At 32.2% G+C, this 19,462-nt stretch overlaps 4 protein-coding genes across 9 annotated transcripts; 1 reads left to right on the top strand and 3 right to left on the bottom strand.

The window, feature by feature from the left end:
- Positions 1 to 5: 5 nt before the first annotated feature.
- Positions 6 to 2,567, bottom strand: LOC105204632 (rRNA 2'-O-methyltransferase fibrillarin). The gene is made up of 5 exons (XM_011173780.3): positions 2,414 to 2,567; positions 1,189 to 1,511; positions 916 to 1,104; positions 409 to 654; positions 6 to 270 (listed from the first exon to the last, which is right to left on the bottom strand). The coding sequence occupies exons 1-5, from the start codon at positions 2,424 to 2,426 to the stop codon at positions 100 to 102; spliced, it is 942 nt and encodes a 313-aa protein (XP_011172082.1). The 5' UTR covers positions 2,427 to 2,567; the 3' UTR covers positions 6 to 99.
- Positions 2,568 to 2,909: 342 nt separating this feature from the next.
- On the top strand, positions 2,910 to 12,817 carry LOC105204634 (general transcription and DNA repair factor IIH helicase subunit XPD). Of its 5 annotated transcripts, none has more exons than XM_011173781.3 (15): positions 2,910 to 3,152; positions 6,692 to 6,783; positions 9,233 to 9,308; positions 9,386 to 9,485; positions 9,567 to 9,821; positions 9,910 to 10,143; positions 10,241 to 10,364; positions 10,443 to 10,539; positions 10,685 to 10,818; positions 10,893 to 11,422; positions 11,503 to 11,678; positions 11,758 to 12,037; positions 12,123 to 12,233; positions 12,320 to 12,418; positions 12,505 to 12,639. In XM_011173781.3, the coding sequence occupies exons 1-15, from the start codon at positions 3,106 to 3,108 to the stop codon at positions 12,637 to 12,639; spliced, it is 2,490 nt and encodes an 829-aa protein (XP_011172083.1). In that variant the 5' UTR covers positions 2,910 to 3,105. The 5 variants fall into 5 exon arrangements, with proteins under 5 accessions (XP_011172083.1, XP_011172084.1, XP_039302715.1 ...); XM_039446781.1 differs by lacking the exon at positions 2,910 to 3,152 and adding an exon at positions 6,003 to 6,131; XM_011173782.3 differs by lacking the exon at positions 6,692 to 6,783 and having other exon boundaries at positions 2,915 to 3,152.
- LOC105204635 (tubulin-specific chaperone E) lies at positions 12,463 to 15,704 on the bottom strand. 2 transcript variants are annotated; one of them, XR_005574314.1, is made up of 9 exons: positions 15,372 to 15,704; positions 15,038 to 15,221; positions 14,571 to 14,960; positions 14,121 to 14,399; positions 13,882 to 14,005; positions 13,491 to 13,779; positions 13,169 to 13,386; positions 12,856 to 13,088; positions 12,463 to 12,774 (listed from the first exon to the last, which is right to left on the bottom strand). XR_005574314.1 is itself a non-coding variant. In XM_039446783.1 (8 exons), the coding sequence occupies exons 2-8, from the start codon at positions 15,217 to 15,219 to the stop codon at positions 12,996 to 12,998; spliced, it is 1,575 nt and encodes a 524-aa protein (XP_039302717.1). In that variant the 5' UTR covers positions 15,220 to 15,221; positions 15,372 to 15,704; the 3' UTR covers positions 12,463 to 12,995. The 2 variants fall into 2 exon arrangements, 1 of the variants encoding a protein (XP_039302717.1); XM_039446783.1 differs by having other exon boundaries at positions 12,463 to 13,088.
- A 490-nt stretch (positions 15,705 to 16,194) lies between these two features.
- LOC105204629 (lactoylglutathione lyase) lies at positions 16,195 to 18,750 on the bottom strand. Its single transcript, XM_011173776.3, has 4 exons — positions 18,603 to 18,750; positions 16,981 to 17,276; positions 16,821 to 16,888; positions 16,195 to 16,707 (listed from the first exon to the last, which is right to left on the bottom strand). The coding sequence occupies exons 2-4, from the start codon at positions 17,274 to 17,276 to the stop codon at positions 16,520 to 16,522; spliced, it is 552 nt and encodes a 183-aa protein (XP_011172078.1). The 5' UTR covers positions 18,603 to 18,750; the 3' UTR covers positions 16,195 to 16,519.
- Between the last annotated feature and the right edge of the window lie 712 nt (positions 18,751 to 19,462).

The following is a 19,462-nucleotide window of genomic DNA, read 5'->3' as shown; positions in this document are numbered from 1 at the left end:
TAAAGTTTTTAATATCTAAATTTTATTATAAAAAGAACCATTACAATAACCTTCATTATTTTCAAAAAAAAATCTTATATACGTATCTATATACATAATTTAGGCAGCCTTTTTCGGTGGCGGCCTGTAGACGCCGACTACAACGGCGTGATCTCTCTCGTACGGTTCAAGTGTGATTTGCTCCAATGGTTTCAAATAGTCCTCACTTAGTTTCTTCACTTCTGCCGCAAATACCGCTTCAGGCTGAGCGAGGGAATCAATGCAACTTGCCTGAAATAAATAATAAATATAAATACGATTTAAAATTAAAGATAATTGAATTATTATAAAATTATTTGATTATTAAATTGTTTCATAATATCTAAGTTTAAATATGATTTTTACAATCATGGTTTGAGAATATTTTACCTTAATAGACATAACAAAGTGTCCACCGCTTTTGAGGAAATTTTGCGCATTTAGCGAGACAATTCTAGCTTGATCTGGCTGGGCCACGTCCGAGAATATAGTGTCAACCATTCCCACAAGCATTCTATACTTGTGAGGATGTCTTGCATCTTCTACTATAGGTATGATGTTGCTTCTTTTCTTAGCAACATCAATTAAATCTCTCCCTGTTCGACGGGAGAATTCCACGGCAAAGACAGTTCCATTCTGTATATACAAAAATATTAAGATATTTATTCTCATTTATTATTAATATTTATTTTTTATCATTAAATATATTCTTATATCAGTATAGACTCTGTAGGCACGTTCTTTTGAGTAAAGTCAAGTCATTACTCGTTTGAGAAAAACGTGCACAATTGTTCTAGCATCACTTCGACACCAAATTCGCAATTGGGAGCTAACTTGGCTCTAATGTGTGCATTACATTCCTTATTCCTAAATAGATTTTCGATAAATTGCTCTTACCTCACCAACTATGTCAGCAACATGGGACACAGTAGTACCGGACGCTGCACCAAGATATAATACTTTGCTTCCAGGGGGCATGTAAATTTGATCCACGCCTCCGAGAATGGCAGCGGATAATTTGGATCGGAATGGATTCCACACTCTATATTCGTCCTTTATAGTCTCACCTTTTTCATTCTTTTCAGACTGTACAATATGTGTAACATTTTGTATTGTTAATTTACAGGAATATAAAAAACAAAATTATTATAGAATTCAAGCTGTGTTTACCTCAACAGTGATTCTTTTCTCTCCATATACTGCTACCCCAGGTACTAAACTCAAAGTCACTAATGCATCTTCCTTCCCTCGAGCTATGAATACTCCCTCATGGCGATGTGGTTCTATCACCACGGTTCTTCCACCTTTAAAACCTCCACCTCCTCCCCTTCCTCCTCGGCCACCACCTCGACCACCACCTCGGCCACCTCCACGAAAACCACCGCTTCTTCGTGGACCGCCTCCTCGATCTTCACCAAAGCTTGGTCTACCTCCACCACGACCACCACCGCGACCACCTCCACGGCCTCCTCCTCTACCTCCTGGCGAAAATGCTATAATTTAAAAAAAAATATTAGTAATGAGAAAGAAATATAGTTAACATACTTGTGATCTTTAGGCATCTATTTTTGTATGCTTTTATATGTGCTCTATATAATTCATTAGAATAATAAATTGTATATAAATAACATGTTTATATTATTTATGAGCTAATTCTTTCAGAGGACAAGAATTTATTTTTATAAATTTATAAATATGCCATGTATTAGGATATATGTAATTTATTATATATTTCATCATTTTTAGTGATTTTATATATAAAATTAGAAATACAGTTCTATACTGAATTGACGCAAATTAGAGATCATTCAAAGCGATTTATTATTGACTTCAAACAAAAGATATAAGCCTGTATCAGATATTAAAAAATTGAAATTTGAGATATGAATTGGAGACTAAAATTTCATAAATCAGAACAAAACAAATTCAAATTATCCAATTGGTCATATTCGAATTGGAAATTAAAATACAATCAATTGAATAATTTGAATCTCTTTTGTTCTGATTTGTAGAATTTTAGTCTCCAATTCACGTACAGGCTTGACGCAATGTGCCCATGTTGCAGCATGCGCGAATAACGCATCATTTTGCAACATTCGGGTTATTAGGTTAGCAAATAGGTGCCACGCGACCGGTTAGTAAATATTTGTCGTCTGACATAAACATATATTTACAATCATCGCGAACGCTGTCAAAGGCAGTTACGAATCGAAGCGACAAAAAAGAAAACCGCAATTTTAAATCTTTGTCTCGCGCCCGATCTCAAAAGGTATCCTCCTCCTCATCGAGGTTAGCCTCGTCAGCGAAGACCGGCACGCGAGCGGAGGTGATGATCGTCGTTCAAGGATCGCGAAACGAAAGATCGGAACATAATCCGCACGTATCTATGTTATACCTGGTTTACCCATAACACGTTCGGCTGCTCGCTACAAAATCGTTCACGACGTTATTCGAGAACACGTGCGTCGCGCGGTAATCATTAAGATAAAGAAAAGGAAGTGGAAGCAAAGCGGTAGTACATCACAGAACATATATAAAGTACATACATGAACGGCGGTGCCGAAGAAGTCTGGGCGTGCGCAGTGACGCACTACGAAGGGAGAGAAATAATTGGAGAATACGCGATATTCAAGAAGTAAACAACCAATCACAGTTGAGAATACTCAAGAATTGCTAAAATGCCAAAACCACGTGACCATAAAATATGGATATAGCACGGATTAAAACCAAAAAATCATCCGATTTTCGTGTGGAAATTCACCACCAGATAGCAGTGTCTTACTTTTTGTTGACTGTATCAAAGAGAAATCTCTGACCATATAAAAAGTACTGTATCATCTGATAGAAGAGGCTCTCTAATTTGTATTTGTTTTTAAAGTTTTTATTTTTAGCTTTTGTTTAAAAAATATTATCCAAAAATAAAGCCGCCGATATTGGCGATTTTCTATTACTTTCTTTCTTTCAAAAACAAAATAGCTGTATGACTTAATTAATTGGATATAATTATGGATCGGAAATCAATTGCCAATCGTTTGATTTTTCTCAATTCTAAGCTGAATATTTGTAGTGTATTATGAAATGTAGTGCATGCTGATAGAATCAATTGTCATAAATGTATTCATCACACTGTTTAGGTAAAAAGACAATTTTATTTTTAATGACTGCATTTCGCAATTAATTCCTTTCTGCAAAACTGCATGCAGATAAGTGCAGAAAAACGCAATTTATATTTAATAACTATATACTTATTACTAATTAATATAAATGTAGATAAATAAATTAGAAATATAAAAAAAGCAAGAATTCCATTGTCGTTATAATTTTGTGATAACGAGATAGTAATAAAAATTTCAACACAATGAAATATATATAGATGTATTAATCCCATGATAATCAAGGAATTAATTATGAAACATAATTGACTGGATATATCACAGTATATATAATATTTTCAACTAGAAAATGCTCATAACAGTTGAAAAGCAAATAATGCTATATATCAATTAAATGAACAAATAAGTCACCTGATTCAATATTAAAATATATTTAAATAACAAAATTTTAAATAAATATTTCAAATCTTGTTATTTAAAGATACTTTAATAAAAAATACTAGCTACTTATTAATGAAAAATGTTGGATCTTGTGCACAATGGAGGAATATTATTTAGGTATTAGAAATAAGAATTAGAGCTTTAAAATCAGGTTTCTTAATAAACACTATAGATAAATAATCAGTTATATTGTGTTTTGTATAACATTTATATATTATATTTTATAAATATCTATAGTGTATTACATTTACTGAAGTAACTGATTTTAAAATTTTAATTCTTATTCCTAATATCCAATAATTCTTCATTGTGTGCAAGTTTTTATTTTATATAAATTATCAAATTTTCTCCAAAAATTGTATCATATTCAAAAATATATTGAATCAGAGCTAGTATATAATAAAAAATAAAAAATTATAATAAAAGATGTATGTTGAGAACACAAATGAACATTTGCAGCAAAGCATTGTACTTGGATGTTATAGTAACATTGAATCTTAATTGTATATTATCGCCTGGTTAGTAAAGTAGTGCAATGAATGTTTGATGATTTATGTAGGCCCCCAGACGTTAGACTCCTCCATAAGAGTAGTATAGTGATCTGTAATATGAGGCATTGTACCATGTGGGGATGTCATTCCTGTTATGTCGGGCCTGGATCCTATGTTATTATGTTATAAATTAATAAACACTTTGTAGAAATTATATTAAAAATAAGATAAAGTCACTTTATACCACATAATGTCTCTCATATCAATATTTTCTACTTTGTCACATTGGTTTTTTTTTAAGCTCTTGAAAATTTTTAAGGGAAAATGAATAAATATTTTTTCCAAAAAACTTTTTATTAATAATTAAAATCAAGTTTCTTTTTTTAATAAAATATAGAATAATTTATAATTCTAAATTTTTATAAAATATAGAATAATTTATTAATAATAGATTCATTAGAGCTCTGCCCGGTTCGTCGGTGACCATGATTCTAGATTATATATGATTCAATCCAAGTGGATAAAAATTAAAATATAAAACATTATTTTAATCAGAACGGCTATCCTTGGAATTGGAATTTTTTATTTTATCCAATAAATAAATTGCATTTGTTTAAAAAAAATTTGATTTTTATTTCATTTTTTATATTTTCGAGCCTCAAAAAATATAAACAATCAAATGTGTATGTAAATCACTTAAATATTATTAGTGTAACAAGTTTTTAATATAAAATAGTTGCTAATATAATATAAAATAAATTTTCCTCCATTATGTACAAGACCCAACATTTTTCATTAATAAATAGCTAATTTTTTTTATTAAAATATTTTGGAAGACAATTATAATTAATTTTACAATTATAAAATTTTGTTTTTGTTGTACTGTTCCAGTTTTTCTTCTAGAAGTTCGATCATTCTCGTTCTTTCTGTCAAACAAATATTAAAATCCTCAAGTTGCAACTCTAAATCTTTAATTTTTTCTTCATTTTCTACTCTAACTTTTGCCTGATCGTCAATATAAAGTTCTTTCTCTTTCAAATCAGAAGTAATTGTAATATATTCCTCTTTTGCTTCATTAAGAATCTCCTTTAAAGTTTTGATCTGTTCATCTTTAACGAGTAATTGCGATGTCAATTCTTTTATATAAATTTTACCACCTTGAGTAGAGCAAATATCTTTTTGAGCAGTTTCTAGAAGACCTCTCACAACTTTCAAATCGTCCTTTGACAAACCCAACTCGAAAGAAGCTTTGTTTTTTTCTACAATTAAAGTTTCGTTCATTACTTTCACTTCAGTTAACTGTTTCTTTAAACTTTCATTTTTCTCTCTTAACTGTTTATTTTCTCTAATTAACTCTTTCACAGTTACATTAAGATCATCACCATCTTCATCGCTATCAGTGCACTCACTGTATTTTCTCCTTTTCTTATTCAGTTGATTTAACTGCTGTCTTTTGTAAAATTCTTCAACTTGTTTCACGGTCCATTCCAGGGCTTCTTCGTATTGGGTTTCAACATCGTTTATACGTTGCTTCCAATCAAGTTCAAGCTCATTTATCATCGCAATGTATTTCTCAGCCATTTCTTGCCGGTTTTGAAAATCTCGAATTAAAGCTGAATTCTTTAAAAGAGCAATCTCCTTTTTCAGTTTTTTATTTTCATTCGCAAAATCCATATATTCTGAATCTTTTAAAAGAGCAATCTTTTTCTTCAGTTTTTCATTTTCATTCGCCAAATCCATATATTCTTCCGAAGTAATGTCAGATACGTTCACTTTTATGCTATTTGTACGTTGCCAATCCACTCTTCTTAATTCTGTGTCCCAATCGGTCACCGTTTGTATACTTTGCGTGACTATTTGCGAAAATCTCGATTTTAATTTCTTCTGTATTTGCTTTTTTTTCTCTATAACAATTTTCTTTGCAATAGCGGCAAAATTTAAAACATTCTGAGTCTCTGCATAAAAATTCGGCAGAGGATTAACATTAACTATCAAAGCTAAATGCTCCTTTCCCGATAACGCTCGCTGGAATAATCTAGTTAACTTGGATTCTCTGAATGGACCCACGGTATCTGTCTTCGTTCTAGTTAATTGTCCTTCGTAAATAGATTTCAAGCATCTGCCTAAGACCAGTAGACTAGTGTTAATATTTTGCGCTTCTTTTAATCTATCCCCAATATTCAACGTCTTCTTCAAACGTTCTGAACCAGCCAGATCACAAAAAGAAAACCTATATAAATATTTAAGTATTAATATTTTGATGATGTCTTTAATATTTTGTTGAGAATAAAAACAAAGAAAATATCTTATATAAATTTAAAATTTTAGAAAAAAAATACATACGTGCTCACTTCAACTGTATCGGGTAGATTTTCCGCATAATATTTCAACAATATTATTGTAAATATACAATGAGACCTCGAACTTTTTGCGTTTAATGTAGTTGCGGCTACTCTTAAATTGTATTGTCCCGCCATCAAGATCTGATAAGCTTCCGCTGCTGAATTAACATAGATAATGTTTAAACCTTTGATAAATGCTCTGCCATTGGAATCTGTTCCCAACTTTAAGGGTATTCTTTTTTTGTGGCATTCACTCGATAATAAATCATATACAATTTCGTTATAGATTTCTGCAAACGAGATCCAAACTGAATAATGAGCATTGCAGCACTGACTGGGCCGAATTGATTTCTCTTGCAACAATGTCTGCATTTGTTTGTAAGTGTTCATGTACTGATGTTTATCCACGGAAATGAATGTTAGTAGTTTGATCTTTGCCTCAAGTTCCTGCGTACGTTCGAGGGCGTTGAGATTAACTACGTCGCTAGAATGTAAGGGTTTGTAAAATGGATTTGGTCTCGTTGTAATATTATTAAACACAAATTCCAGGGCACGTGGTATAAGTCCAGGAGAAGTAGCAGTCCCTTGCAATGTGTATGACTTTCCTGAATTTGTAGTACCTATAAAATTAAATTATTGCCACTAAACATTTTGGATGCGCGCGCGTTTGTGTGTGTGTATGCGTGTGTAATACATACATTTATATATATATATATATATATATATATATATATATATATTTATATATATATATATATATATATAAAATAGTAAAGAATTTCTGTACTATTAGCATATCAACATTATAAACAAAAACCGGAATAATTAAAAATCATATATATTTGTATCTTTTTATTTATATTTAATTGCATTTTTTTATTAATTGTTAAGATTCATTGGAGCAATTTTTTATTATATAAAGCACATCTAAAAAATTGAATATATTTAGATTAATAATTGATTTACAATATTTATAAATAGAGTTATAAGACATAGATAAATTTAAGAATTTTTAAAAAGTTATACATTTTTGTAAAACAAAAAATTGAAATATATATCTTAAAAAGAATAACTATCTAGAATCATTATTATAAGGATAATATAGAAAACATATCTCTATATCTCAATAAATATCTATTAATTTTAATAAATATTAATTTATAAATATAAATACTTTGTCAAACATTAATTTTTATCAATATGTGTTAACTATTTTGTTTATTTAAATAAATATTATAAGTTCCGAAAGTTTTTAATACTTTTTTTAATAACCAGTATTAAAGAATTTTTCTTACCATATGCCATTATAGTACAATTTTGTCCAGCTAAGAAATCTATCATCTGCTGCTGTATTGTTTGTTCAAATAATTCTAATTGAGTAGTCTCTGATCCAAACGTTTGTGAAAAAGTAAATTTACGGCATACAATTTCACTACTTTTGGACTGCTTAGTACTTCCATTACTATCCAGTATCGGTAGCTTCGTGATCAATGTAGTGGAATTTGGGAGTTTGTAGGCTTTTTGCTGATCTTCAGTCAACTTCAGGTTGTTGGGAAATGGCTTAAGTCTAAGATACACCTTGATAGTTTGTAAGGTCTGCAAGTCTGAATGTTCAGATACATTCTCATTAGTGGAATTTTCTTCTGCTTCATATAATGAGAGCAAATTCTTCTTCGTATCCTTTGAGGGAAATGGTCTTTGACTATATGTCAGAATACTTGGATCTCTACCGAATACATATGACATGTCTTCTCGTAGATTTTCCGATGGACGAATTGAATCCAGTGTATTCTCCATCTACATGAATTCAAATAAATATATAATTATAATATTACATTTCTATTATATTGCTCTCATTCAAATACATACCTTGTTGGAACGATTAGAAGACACTTTCTGCGTGGTGATCACTGTTGATCAGTGTGTTGCCAAACACAGCCAAACGCGCGAGCCCAGCAAAGTCTAACAAATAACATATATAAAGTTGGATATAAAAACACAAAGTCAATATTTATTTCGTACACTTGTCCGTATTGTAGAGTTCTTGAAATTCTTAAATTTCGATTCAAGTTGAAACTTTCGTCGGATTGGTAGTCGATTAGTTAGTCCATTGGAATTGACCAATCGCATTTGTTATTTCACACAATAGGCAATGCGATTGGTTAATTCCAATGGACTAATTTCTCGGTTAGCTCTAACCGAGATTGTGAAAGAGGCCCTAAATTTGAATGTGACCTGATGTGACTGTTCGCTCGAGAAACGCAACATTATCTGAATTTTATAAGTGCATATAAAAGCCGCTGCATGCAAATTTAAATTAAATGTAAAAATGACAACATATCTTTACGTTGTTCTTGTATAAGTTGTTCTTGTATAACGTGAGAACTTTAAGTGTGATCAATCGCTATCAGCCCATTATTAATTATTTTTATTTTATTTAAATATTTATATATTTAACTAAAAATTTGAGTCAAGCAACTTTTTTTAATTTGTCGCTGAAAATTATTCTCATCTTGCACATGCGCACAAAAATCCCCTTTATGTGGCGGGGGGGCAGTTTCATTCGTGTTTGCGCTGTGCGCGGTGATGCTTTGATTGCTTTGATGTGTTGTATGATCGCACGACAGGATATAAAAACAGAAAAAGTAATGCCCTTTTCGATGACTTTCTGTCTGTGAACGCGTAATATTCTTCTCTTACATATCTCGTGTTTTTCTTGATTATCGGCTTGTTGCTCCAAAGCAACGCGATGATTATTATACATAACCTAATCTGAGAAAGGCGCAACTTCTGAATACATTTTAAAAATAAATATCAACTATTACAGCATACACAATCATTACATCTGTAAATCCATATAAATGTTATACATGCGTATGTAACAACGCAAACAACAATATGAAGTAAGTACAGGCGTTCTATCAAATGAAGTGTTTTGCTTGCTTACACTTTCATTCATATACCTACATTTCTGTCACAGGATAAGCGTTGATGGATTGATTGTATATTTCCCGTATGATTATATTTACCCTGAACAATATGCATATATGCTCGAACTCAAGCGAGGCCTGGATGCCAAGGTATCCTCTATACTCCATACATTTGACTGATATTATTGTCTTGAATATTATGAGATTAAATAGCCAAATTATATGCTTCAGGGACATTGTCTGTTGGAGATGCCTTCGGGCACTGGCAAAACAATAACTTTATTGTCACTTATTGTGGCATATATGCTGGAGCATCCGTTGGATGTAACAAAGTTGATTTATTGTTCCCGGACAGTGCCAGAAATAGAGAAAGTTATAGAGGAGTTGAAGAAACTTATAGACTATTATGAAACAGAAATTAAAAGCAAACCAAAAATTGTTGGTTTAGTTCTTAGTTCGCGTAAGAACATGTGCATTCATCCTGAGGTAATTAAAGCATACTTTTCAAATGCTCAGTTGATTTTCATCGTATATTAAAATCAATTTTTTTATCTAAATACATTTTTTTACTTAGGTTAGTAGAGAGCGAGAAGGTAAAATTGTAGATGGCCGTTGTCACTCTCTCACAGCGTCATATGTACGAGAGAGACATAATTGCGACGAATCTACTCCAATTTGTAATTTTTATGAAGGATTTGATATGGAGGGCAAAGAACAAATTATTCCTGCTGGTATTTACTCCATCGACGATTTAAAAGAATATGGAAAAGAACGTGGTTGGTGTCCATATTTCCTCGCGAGATTTACGGTAAAAGATTTCATTCTTTTAATTTTTTTTGTGCTTATAATTTAAATGAATAAATAAATAAATTTACCTAAAATTAATTAATGTTTTGTGCTTTCAGATTCTTCATGCACAGATTGTAGTGTACAGTTATCATTATTTATTAGATCCAAAAATTGCTGAGACTGTATCCAAAGAATTAAGCAAGAGTTCAGTAGTTATTTTTGACGAGGCTCATAACATTGGTATAAAAATTAATGTTACATTTGTATCAGCGTTCAAATAATTTCGAATGCGAGAATATGAAAGTTTATAAATTTTAGATAATGTCTGCATCGATTCCATGAGTGTAAAGATCAATAGAAGGACAATGGAGAAAAGTTCAACCAACATACAGCTTTTAGAAAAAACCGTGGCTGAGTAAGTATCTCAAAATCTTGTACCATCTTTTTTTTCAATGGCCCCAAATCTTGATTTCCTGAAAAAATCCTATCCTATTTCTCATAATGTATTAAGATTTATAATACAGATTCTCTACAAATATATCAATTGTGTTTTAATATAGTATGAGAGAAGTTGATGTAAATAAATTGAAGGAAGAGTACGAGAGATTGGTTGAGGGACTAAAGGATGCTCAATTTCAGAGAGAAACTGATGTTATCTTAGCCAACCCTATTTTACCGAATGAAATACTTGAAGGTTAAAAATATTGCCAAATTAAAAAAAATATTATATTTCTTACATGTAACCATTTTTTTTACATTCCTTTGCAGAAGTTGTTCCGGGTAACATAAGAAATGCCGAGCATTTCGTCAGCTTCTTGAAACGATTCGTCGAATATTTGAAGACTCGCTTGCGCGTTCAACACGTCGTGCAAGAGTCGCCCGCGGCGTTTTTAAGGGATATTCAAGCAAAGGTTGCTATCGAACGGAAACCATTACGATTTTGTGCGCAAAGATTAGCGTCCCTCTTGCGCACTATGGAGATAACAGATCTAACGGATTTCTCCCCGATTATTTTGGTGACGCATCTTGCGACATTGGTCTCCACGTACACGCAAGGTTTCACAATTATAGTGGAACCATTCGACGACAAAACGCCCACAGTATTGAATCCAATTTTACATTTTAGCTGTCTAGATTCTTCCATTGCTATCAAGCCCATATTCGATAGATTTCAGTCCGTGATAATTACTTCTGGGACATTGTCTCCGTTGGATATGTATCCCAAAATTTTAAACTTTCATCCGGTCATAATGTCGTCATTTACAATGACACTGGCTAGACCATGTCTTTTACCTATGGTAAGTCAAAAAATATTGAAGATAACTGATCTAAATGTTTTATTAATATTTTTTCTCTGTTTATGTCTTTCCAACATCAGATCGTTGCCAAAGGTAACGATCAAGTTGCTATTTCGTCGAAATACGAGACACGAGAGGATGTAGCTGTTATAAGAAATTATGGTCAATTGTTGGTTGAATTCGCTGCGACAGTACCCGACGGTTTAGTCTGCTTTTTTACGTCATATCTATACATGGAATCTGTAGTGGCCGCTTGGTACGTACATTATATTTAATGAAATATATATACTGATATTTTATTACAATAATTTATATATACGCATTCAATGTAACAGGTACGATCAAGGAGTTGTGGATCAACTTCAGAGGCATAAATTATTGTTCATTGAAACTCAAGATTCAGCGGAAACCAGTTTAGCTCTGATCAATTATATAAAGGCTTGTGAGAATGGTAGGGGAGCCGTGCTGCTTTCGGTGGCTCGCGGAAAGGTATCCGAAGGTGTCGATTTCGATCATCATTTGGGCAGAGCCGTGCTAATGTTTGGCATACCTTACGTGTATACGCAGTCACGTATCTTGAAAGCGCGTTTAGAATATCTTAGAGATCAGTTTCAGGTAAATCTAATTTAATATTAAAACTGTCATAGAATGCTTTTACATACATGAACGAGATATATGTGCTCTTATAATATCTTATCAGATCCGAGAGAACGATTTTTTAACTTTCGACGCCATGAGACATGCCGCACAGTGCGTAGGACGTGCAATCAGAGGAAAAACTGATTACGGTATCATGGTATTTGCGGATAAGGTAAATCTCCTTAGAGAATCTGTGTATTTACAAAAATATTTCTGCGTTTTGTAATAATACAATGACTTGCTTTTACGTTTTCATAGAGATTTTCAAGAATAGACAAGCGAAGCAAATTACCGAAATGGATACAGGAACATTTGAATGATAGCTTATGCAATTTATCAACCGAAGAAGCTATACAGGTAATTTCTCGTTTGGTAACAGGTGCGATTAGTAATTACAATTGTTTGCAATGTGTCCAGTAATAATATTTATTTACAATTTTCAGATCAGTAAAAGATGGTTACGACAAATGGCACAGCCATTTACGCGTGAGAATCAGCTTGGATTGTCATTATTGACGAGAGAACAACTTGAAAAAGAAGAGACTGCCAAGATTGAACAAAAGGCTCAGCAGAATTGATAGTACGACATTGGCACTAAGCCGAGCAGTCCATTTTACGTAGGCAGAATGTGATCTGTGCCATTTACAGAAAATATATTTCATATGCTGCTTGTTGTACAAAGGCCTATTTATAATTTGTACTTTCGATCGCAACTGTATCATAAGGAATGTAAAATATAAGACATATTTTTTCCAATAGCGTGACAAGTATTTATCTCGTTGACTTAAACTTACGTTATCAGGTTTCACGATCTTAGCAAGATCCATTAAGAACATGCGATGCAATTAAAAAAATTTTAATAACAAAGTATCATAGAGCGGACTTTAACAGCGTAGAAAATACAGTCGTATCTATAAATATAATTTATTCGATATCACCACCTCACAAGAACTTGATCACCATCTTGTATCGAATAATAACTAAGTTCTTGCAGCGGTTTATCCAACGAGATTTCATCGTTTGATAGCTGAAATTACAATATAACATTGTTTATATCGATTAAAAAATATATATGCGTTTTTTATACAGTCTAATATTAAAACTTACATTCCGTGGAATAAATGAAAGAGCCGGAATCTTTCCACCAGTTTTGAAAAGTCTTTGAGCAAGCCCAATCATTTTTTGGACTTCCATATCTTTAAGTAGCTTTCTCTTGATCCCTCTTGACTGACGCGGATCGTCCGGACATACAAACTCCACTGTTATCACATTGGAAATCATTTCTACTTTTGGCTTAGCCGAAGGAATATCCGCAATTCCATATTCTGAAAGTGTAAAATAGTTTTTAATAATTTATGCAAAACTGTAATTAAGTTTTATTTAAAATATTTTGTATTACTGGCATAAGAAAGGTGAAAGTTATACGTACTTTCGACTAAGATTGGATATCGCGGATGTTCGGTTATAAACGACGTTCTCTTATCTGAATTACTTTCTGTTTCTAACCACACTGGTAAATACAATTTTAAGTAATCATACTCAGCTCCTCTCCTTTCATCGTGAAGTATCTCTGTACCATTTAATATCTTTAATTTCGCTATTCTTGCGATTATCAGTTGTCGAGTAGTCTCTACAGTTTCGTTCTCCAAAATAGGATTTTCTCTGAATTTCAAGTTTTCTAGATGTGATAGTTTATCCAATTCGCTAATCGATTGCCACTAAAATTATATAAAATAAAGGTTCAGTAGAAATTTTTAATTATATAAATAAAAAAAATTACATTTTTTTATAAAGAATCTATTAAAACCTCTAACTTATACCTCTGATATGTGATTTTCTGAAATATGTAGTTGACGTAGTGTAGGGAATAAAGCAGTCTTATCTGTTGAAGATGGAAATCTAATTCTATCTATTTTATTTAAATTCAAATTAAGATAGTCTAAGCTGCAAAAAAAGTTCACCTTAGTATCATACAAAATACAAATTTTATACTAAAAAAAAAAATAAAGAAAATAAATGACAAAGAAAAAAACAGACAATATTTCATAACATAACTTACCATGGAAGGGAACCTAGTTTAAGTATCTCATCCCAACTTGATATTAAATTTCCTTCAAGTATTAATGTAACTATTCTCATTAAATTATTATTTGCAGTTATGTCTTCTATGGTGGTGACAATATTAAAAGAAACTGAAAGTTCTTCGATTGATGGAAACATGGATATACATTGCCAAATATCAGACCAGCTGTAATTCATTCTAGCTATAGTTAAATGCTTAATTGTTGGAAACAAATTTTTTAATGCTGTCACATCTTCAACAGGTAGATGATTCTCACTGTGGAAACAAAAGTAAATTATAGAAAATAAAAATAAACTATAGGACCTATAGTTACATTTTATTAATGTGTGTCATGATCTCGATACTTTTAATGTTGTCAAATATTGTCTAATATTTTAGGAAAGTTTAAAAAATACAGTCTAGATGAAGAAGTTTTACATGACTCACCTGACATCAAGACGCAATAATGAACAAAGCTGTGAACATATGTTTGCTACTATTTTCCATGAGTTTATTAAATTTCTAGATAAATCCAATTCCTCCAAATTAGGACACAATTCTTCCAATTCCTGTGGCTCTCCAGCATCAGATACACACTGTTCTCTCAGCCATACTATCTTCAGCTCATCAAACTTGCTCTGTTTCTTGTTCACTTTGGAGAAGCCAACGAGTTCCAAAAACGGCGCATTGATCTCTTTCCTCAAACTCGATACCTCGTCCCTATCTATGCCCGCTAATTCGTCGTCGATTAGCCCATAACGCATTTTAATAGCTTGCGGACAAGATATCCCAAATTTGGCTTTACCCGGTCGTATAAAAGAGCCCGATGTGGAATGTCTATTAAAAATTATATGCAGAGTAATCATCTTACTACTGTCATTATTGCAAAACGTTGACTACTTCACAAGTTTTACCTGGCTTGAAAATACTCTACGCCTTCGTATGTGCCATTGTGTTTGCCACGAGTCGAATCGTCCCAGTCTATGCCCAACCACTCTCCCTTGGTATTCCCAACGGGTCCGACGTATTTCAATGTACCTCGATATCCGTCGCACTCGATACGGCTTGGAATCTCATACTTTCTATCTTCTACCATACCTAAAAAGATCAGAATGACAATCATTTTCTGGCGAAGGAACACGAGAAAGTGTAGCTCTTTAATCATAACGACGAATATAATTCAAGCCGAAATCGCGAAGATGTTTACGGAACTTAATAGGTGAGAATTTTATGTTTAAGGAAACATACCTATCGGGGGATACAGATTGCTTCAGATTGCGGCTGACAGCGTAACCTCTAATTCAGAAACGCACATTGAGAAAATATGGGAGAAGCAAAATCGCGATATCGCCGCGCGCGTAGATATCAAGGAATATCGCGGAAAGCAACGGAAACGTTAGGACGAAACGAATCACATACGGTGACCCGCTGCTTCTTTATCTTGTGTTCTGCGAGAGCTTCACTATAGAAGGCATTCCTGTTAGGCACCCACACATCGCCTGCATCTGTCACGTCCATAGATATATGTGTATGCATATACATACATATGTCTGAAATATATGCATGCAATGTACATACATATATAAAAAATATATATTTTTTTGCAACGTGCATATAATTAGAATTAAAAATTTAATTTTCGAGAGATATCTTTTTATAATGCAAACATGTATGAACAAATATAGTTGCCTTTTTACATTAATATCAATACTTGATTTTAATTTGATCTGTAATCAAGTGTCATGCAGTAAAATACCGACCGTTTGGAAACAGAAAATAAATATTTTTATTTTATTAATCAAGAATTCTGTAAACATTATATATATATATATACATACATACATACATGTGTATACATATGGCTGAAATATATGCATGTAATGTTCAAATGTATGAAATATACATTCTTATTTTTTGCTATGTGCACATAACTTAAATAAAAAATTAATTTTTAAAAGATGTTACTCTTTTTGATAATAAAAAAATATATACTCTTTTAAATAAATATTAATACATGACTTTAATCTGATCAGTATTCACAAGCATGTATCATGCAGTAAAATATCGACCGTTTGGAAACGGAAAATAAATATTTTGATTTTATTAGTTCGAGAATTCTGTAAACAGTACATTACTCTATACATACAACATAATGTAATAATATTAAAAAAAATGTACAATCGTGTGCTAGAAGATATATAGTGCGCATAAATACGTATCATTTCACTCGCGTTAACTTATATAGTGGTTCTGGTTTCTCACATCTATACTGAGTTTATATAATATATATACCGAAGTTTGATAATGATCTCTGATTGTTACATAGTAGAACATTACATCCAATACATTGAATTACATTGAATTTAGGGACTTATTGCTCCGGCGCAAGATATATATTAAGCACCTAACATGTAATTGGCAATGTTAGCGCCATGCAGGATTTCAATCCAGTAACCATCGGGGTCTTTAATAAAGGCTATTCCCTTCATCTTGCCATCATTTGGTTTCTTCACAAATTCCACACCATACATCTCAAACCTTTGACACGCCTTGTCAACGTCAGGTACTGCTATTCCAATGTGACCTGTATTTTAAGAAAAAGAAACAATTTAGTTTCTTTTTACATACATCCTAGTTTGATTTATAACTTAAATAATATAATTTTAAGAATGATTAAAGCACTTAAAATTTTCTTACCAAATCCCTTGGGATCTGCATTTCCATTATAATATTTTACATCTGGATCTGTTTCTGTTCCCCAATTGCTAAAATTATACATTTATCTTCTATGTAAAAATACATTAACTCTCATAAAATTTCATAATGTTGTAAACACAATTGTGTATATTAAACTTACTGAGTTAACTCTATAGTTGCTTTTCTACGGAATGTCCATTCGATACTTTCTCTACGATCAAGTGGTACTTCCTTCTGGTCCTCATATCCGAGAAAATACAGAGAGAATTGCATTTCTGGAAAATCCAGCTTTTGCAATAAGGTCATTCCGAGGACTTCAGTATAGAAGGGTAAGGATCTTCTTGGATCTTTTATACGATACATTGTTTGTTGCATTATAAACCCATTTGTAGAGGGATCTGGTGTTTTGCAAAGCTTACGAACTTCGCTGTTACTCAAACCCAACGGCTCACCCATCTGTAATTCAAGATATTTGTTTTATCTTCCTAGAATAATTTTAACTGAATTTTTAATTTAAATGGTATATAATTTAAATGACAGAATTGTTTATAATAAAATTTTTAACTGTACGATTTGCTGTCTCTAATTTCTTTTTAACTAACATTACTATAATAATAATACATGTCAATAAAATACTGTAAATATTGTTGGCACAAATTAATAATTGGACTTTAAATCACTTTCACTATAAGTATATTTTTTAACTTTATATGTTACTTATATAATTAACTATTATTATTTTGGTTTTTTGTATTACCTAACTAAATGATATATACAAATTCATATATATAGAATGTTGCACATTGTATCTAATAATTATCTAATGCAACAGTCGAATGTTTACTTTATCACAAGGTTGAAAATGATAAAACAGAAGTAATCTACAAAATGTCAAGCCAATAAAACTTGTAGTAATTTGCAAAATAATTCTGCTAAATCATACATTATTTTTAAACATTATACATTTTGTTTCGAAACAGCACAATCATTTTTATTATACTAAAATATTGATATTATAGGAGAAAATTAATGTCTGAAAAAATATTTCATTTCTTTAACACTTTCATGGTCATTACATTCACTATGCTCACAATAAAGTTCAATTTGAAGTGTTTCATTTGATAATCGTTATAATTTGTCTCTCTCTCTCTCTCTCTCTCTCTCTCTCTCTCTCTTAACTTTGGAAATATTTTGTGACTTTTTGCGTGTGTAAAAAATATAATCCTCAGTCTTATAAGTGTAACATAACTATATATAAAATTCTATATATTTTTTATTTTTTATTTCTATGTATTTATTTGTTTTGTTTATACAAATAAAAGTTGTTATATCATCGATTTCCCATTGTCAAACTGCACATTATTTTACGTGAAAACGTTACAAACACTTTGGTGCTTTTGTCAGCGACGTTTTAAGGATTTATCGACTGCGATTATTTCCGGGCCGAAGAGTTTACAGATAAACCATCACCGCCATTCAAGGACGCGCCTATTCCCGGCATCAATATTCGTTCACCGCCATATGGCGAATTTAAATTGTTCGTACGAATCGTAGGCAATTGTCAGCGATCTTTATTGACCGCGTGTCCAACTTCGCGGCCCATATTGCATACGCAGCATCCGGATCACAGGGTAGAACTGCCTTCACGATCGTTCCTCGCGAACCTGCTGCGAAGTAGCTTCTCGCGAGAAGTCGATCGCACGATTCCGGTCACGTTATCGCGTGGTCACATTCGTCAATACGACCTTTACGCGCGAACAAGAATCAATTCCAGTCTCTTACCTCTTCCTCGAAAGACGCCAGAGTAAATGTAACGCCGTACGAACGAGAAAAAATTCCACGCGAGCAAACGCGAGACGAGAGAGAGCTGCGTACACGGACGCCTAATGTCGGCAACTATCTATATATAGCATGCGCATACGCTCGGCGTCATAAAATGTCTTCCACATGAAGTTACACCAATTTTGGGCGTACGTACACTAAGCATGCGCATCGTACCTAGATATTGACGTGTCGTGACTGTGATTTTACTTAAGAAAACAGCGATATCGTGAAACACAGCTTTAATATGACAGCTTTATATTTAACAGATTACAATTAAAAAGTAAATTAAGGTTATGTGCAATTTTTAAATGTGGTTTGAGTCTCGGCTAAATGTGGTAAGGGGATTCTAAAGTTGATCCTTTTTTACCGACTGAACGTTAATTTTTGCGTACGCCGTTTCTTCTAATTGCAAAAATTCTTCTCTAATTTAAAGTATTATAGATAGTAATGTATAACGGATGCAACAGTTTTATAAGAAAAACAAAAAAAAATTGGAAATAATTACGTAAGCTCACAAATTTTTGCAGACACTAATCTTTTATATTAGACTTCTAAGCCAAATTTCGGAAATTCTACGTTATTCCGGCGTCTAATTTGCACCTCATAGTACACTTGTTTTGTAGAAAAAGACCGTCAAATATTTGTATAAAGCGAATATTGGTACCCGTTGACAGCTCTAGATGTTATGTTGAGCTAGTAAGATTAGATAAAAAAGATATAAATTTAACGTTTTCGGTATAAAGTGGATTACTGTGAGATACATTAATGTCTATACTTTGATTGAGGAGAAGGATTTTTAAATTTGTAAATGCAATTAA

The sequence above is a fragment of the Solenopsis invicta genome, chromosome 3 (assembly GCF_016802725.1).
Source record: "Solenopsis invicta isolate M01_SB chromosome 3, UNIL_Sinv_3.0, whole genome shotgun sequence".
Lineage (NCBI taxonomy): Eukaryota > Metazoa > Arthropoda > Insecta > Hymenoptera > Formicidae > Solenopsis > Solenopsis invicta.
This window is presented reverse-complemented; position numbering and strand designations above follow the sequence as displayed.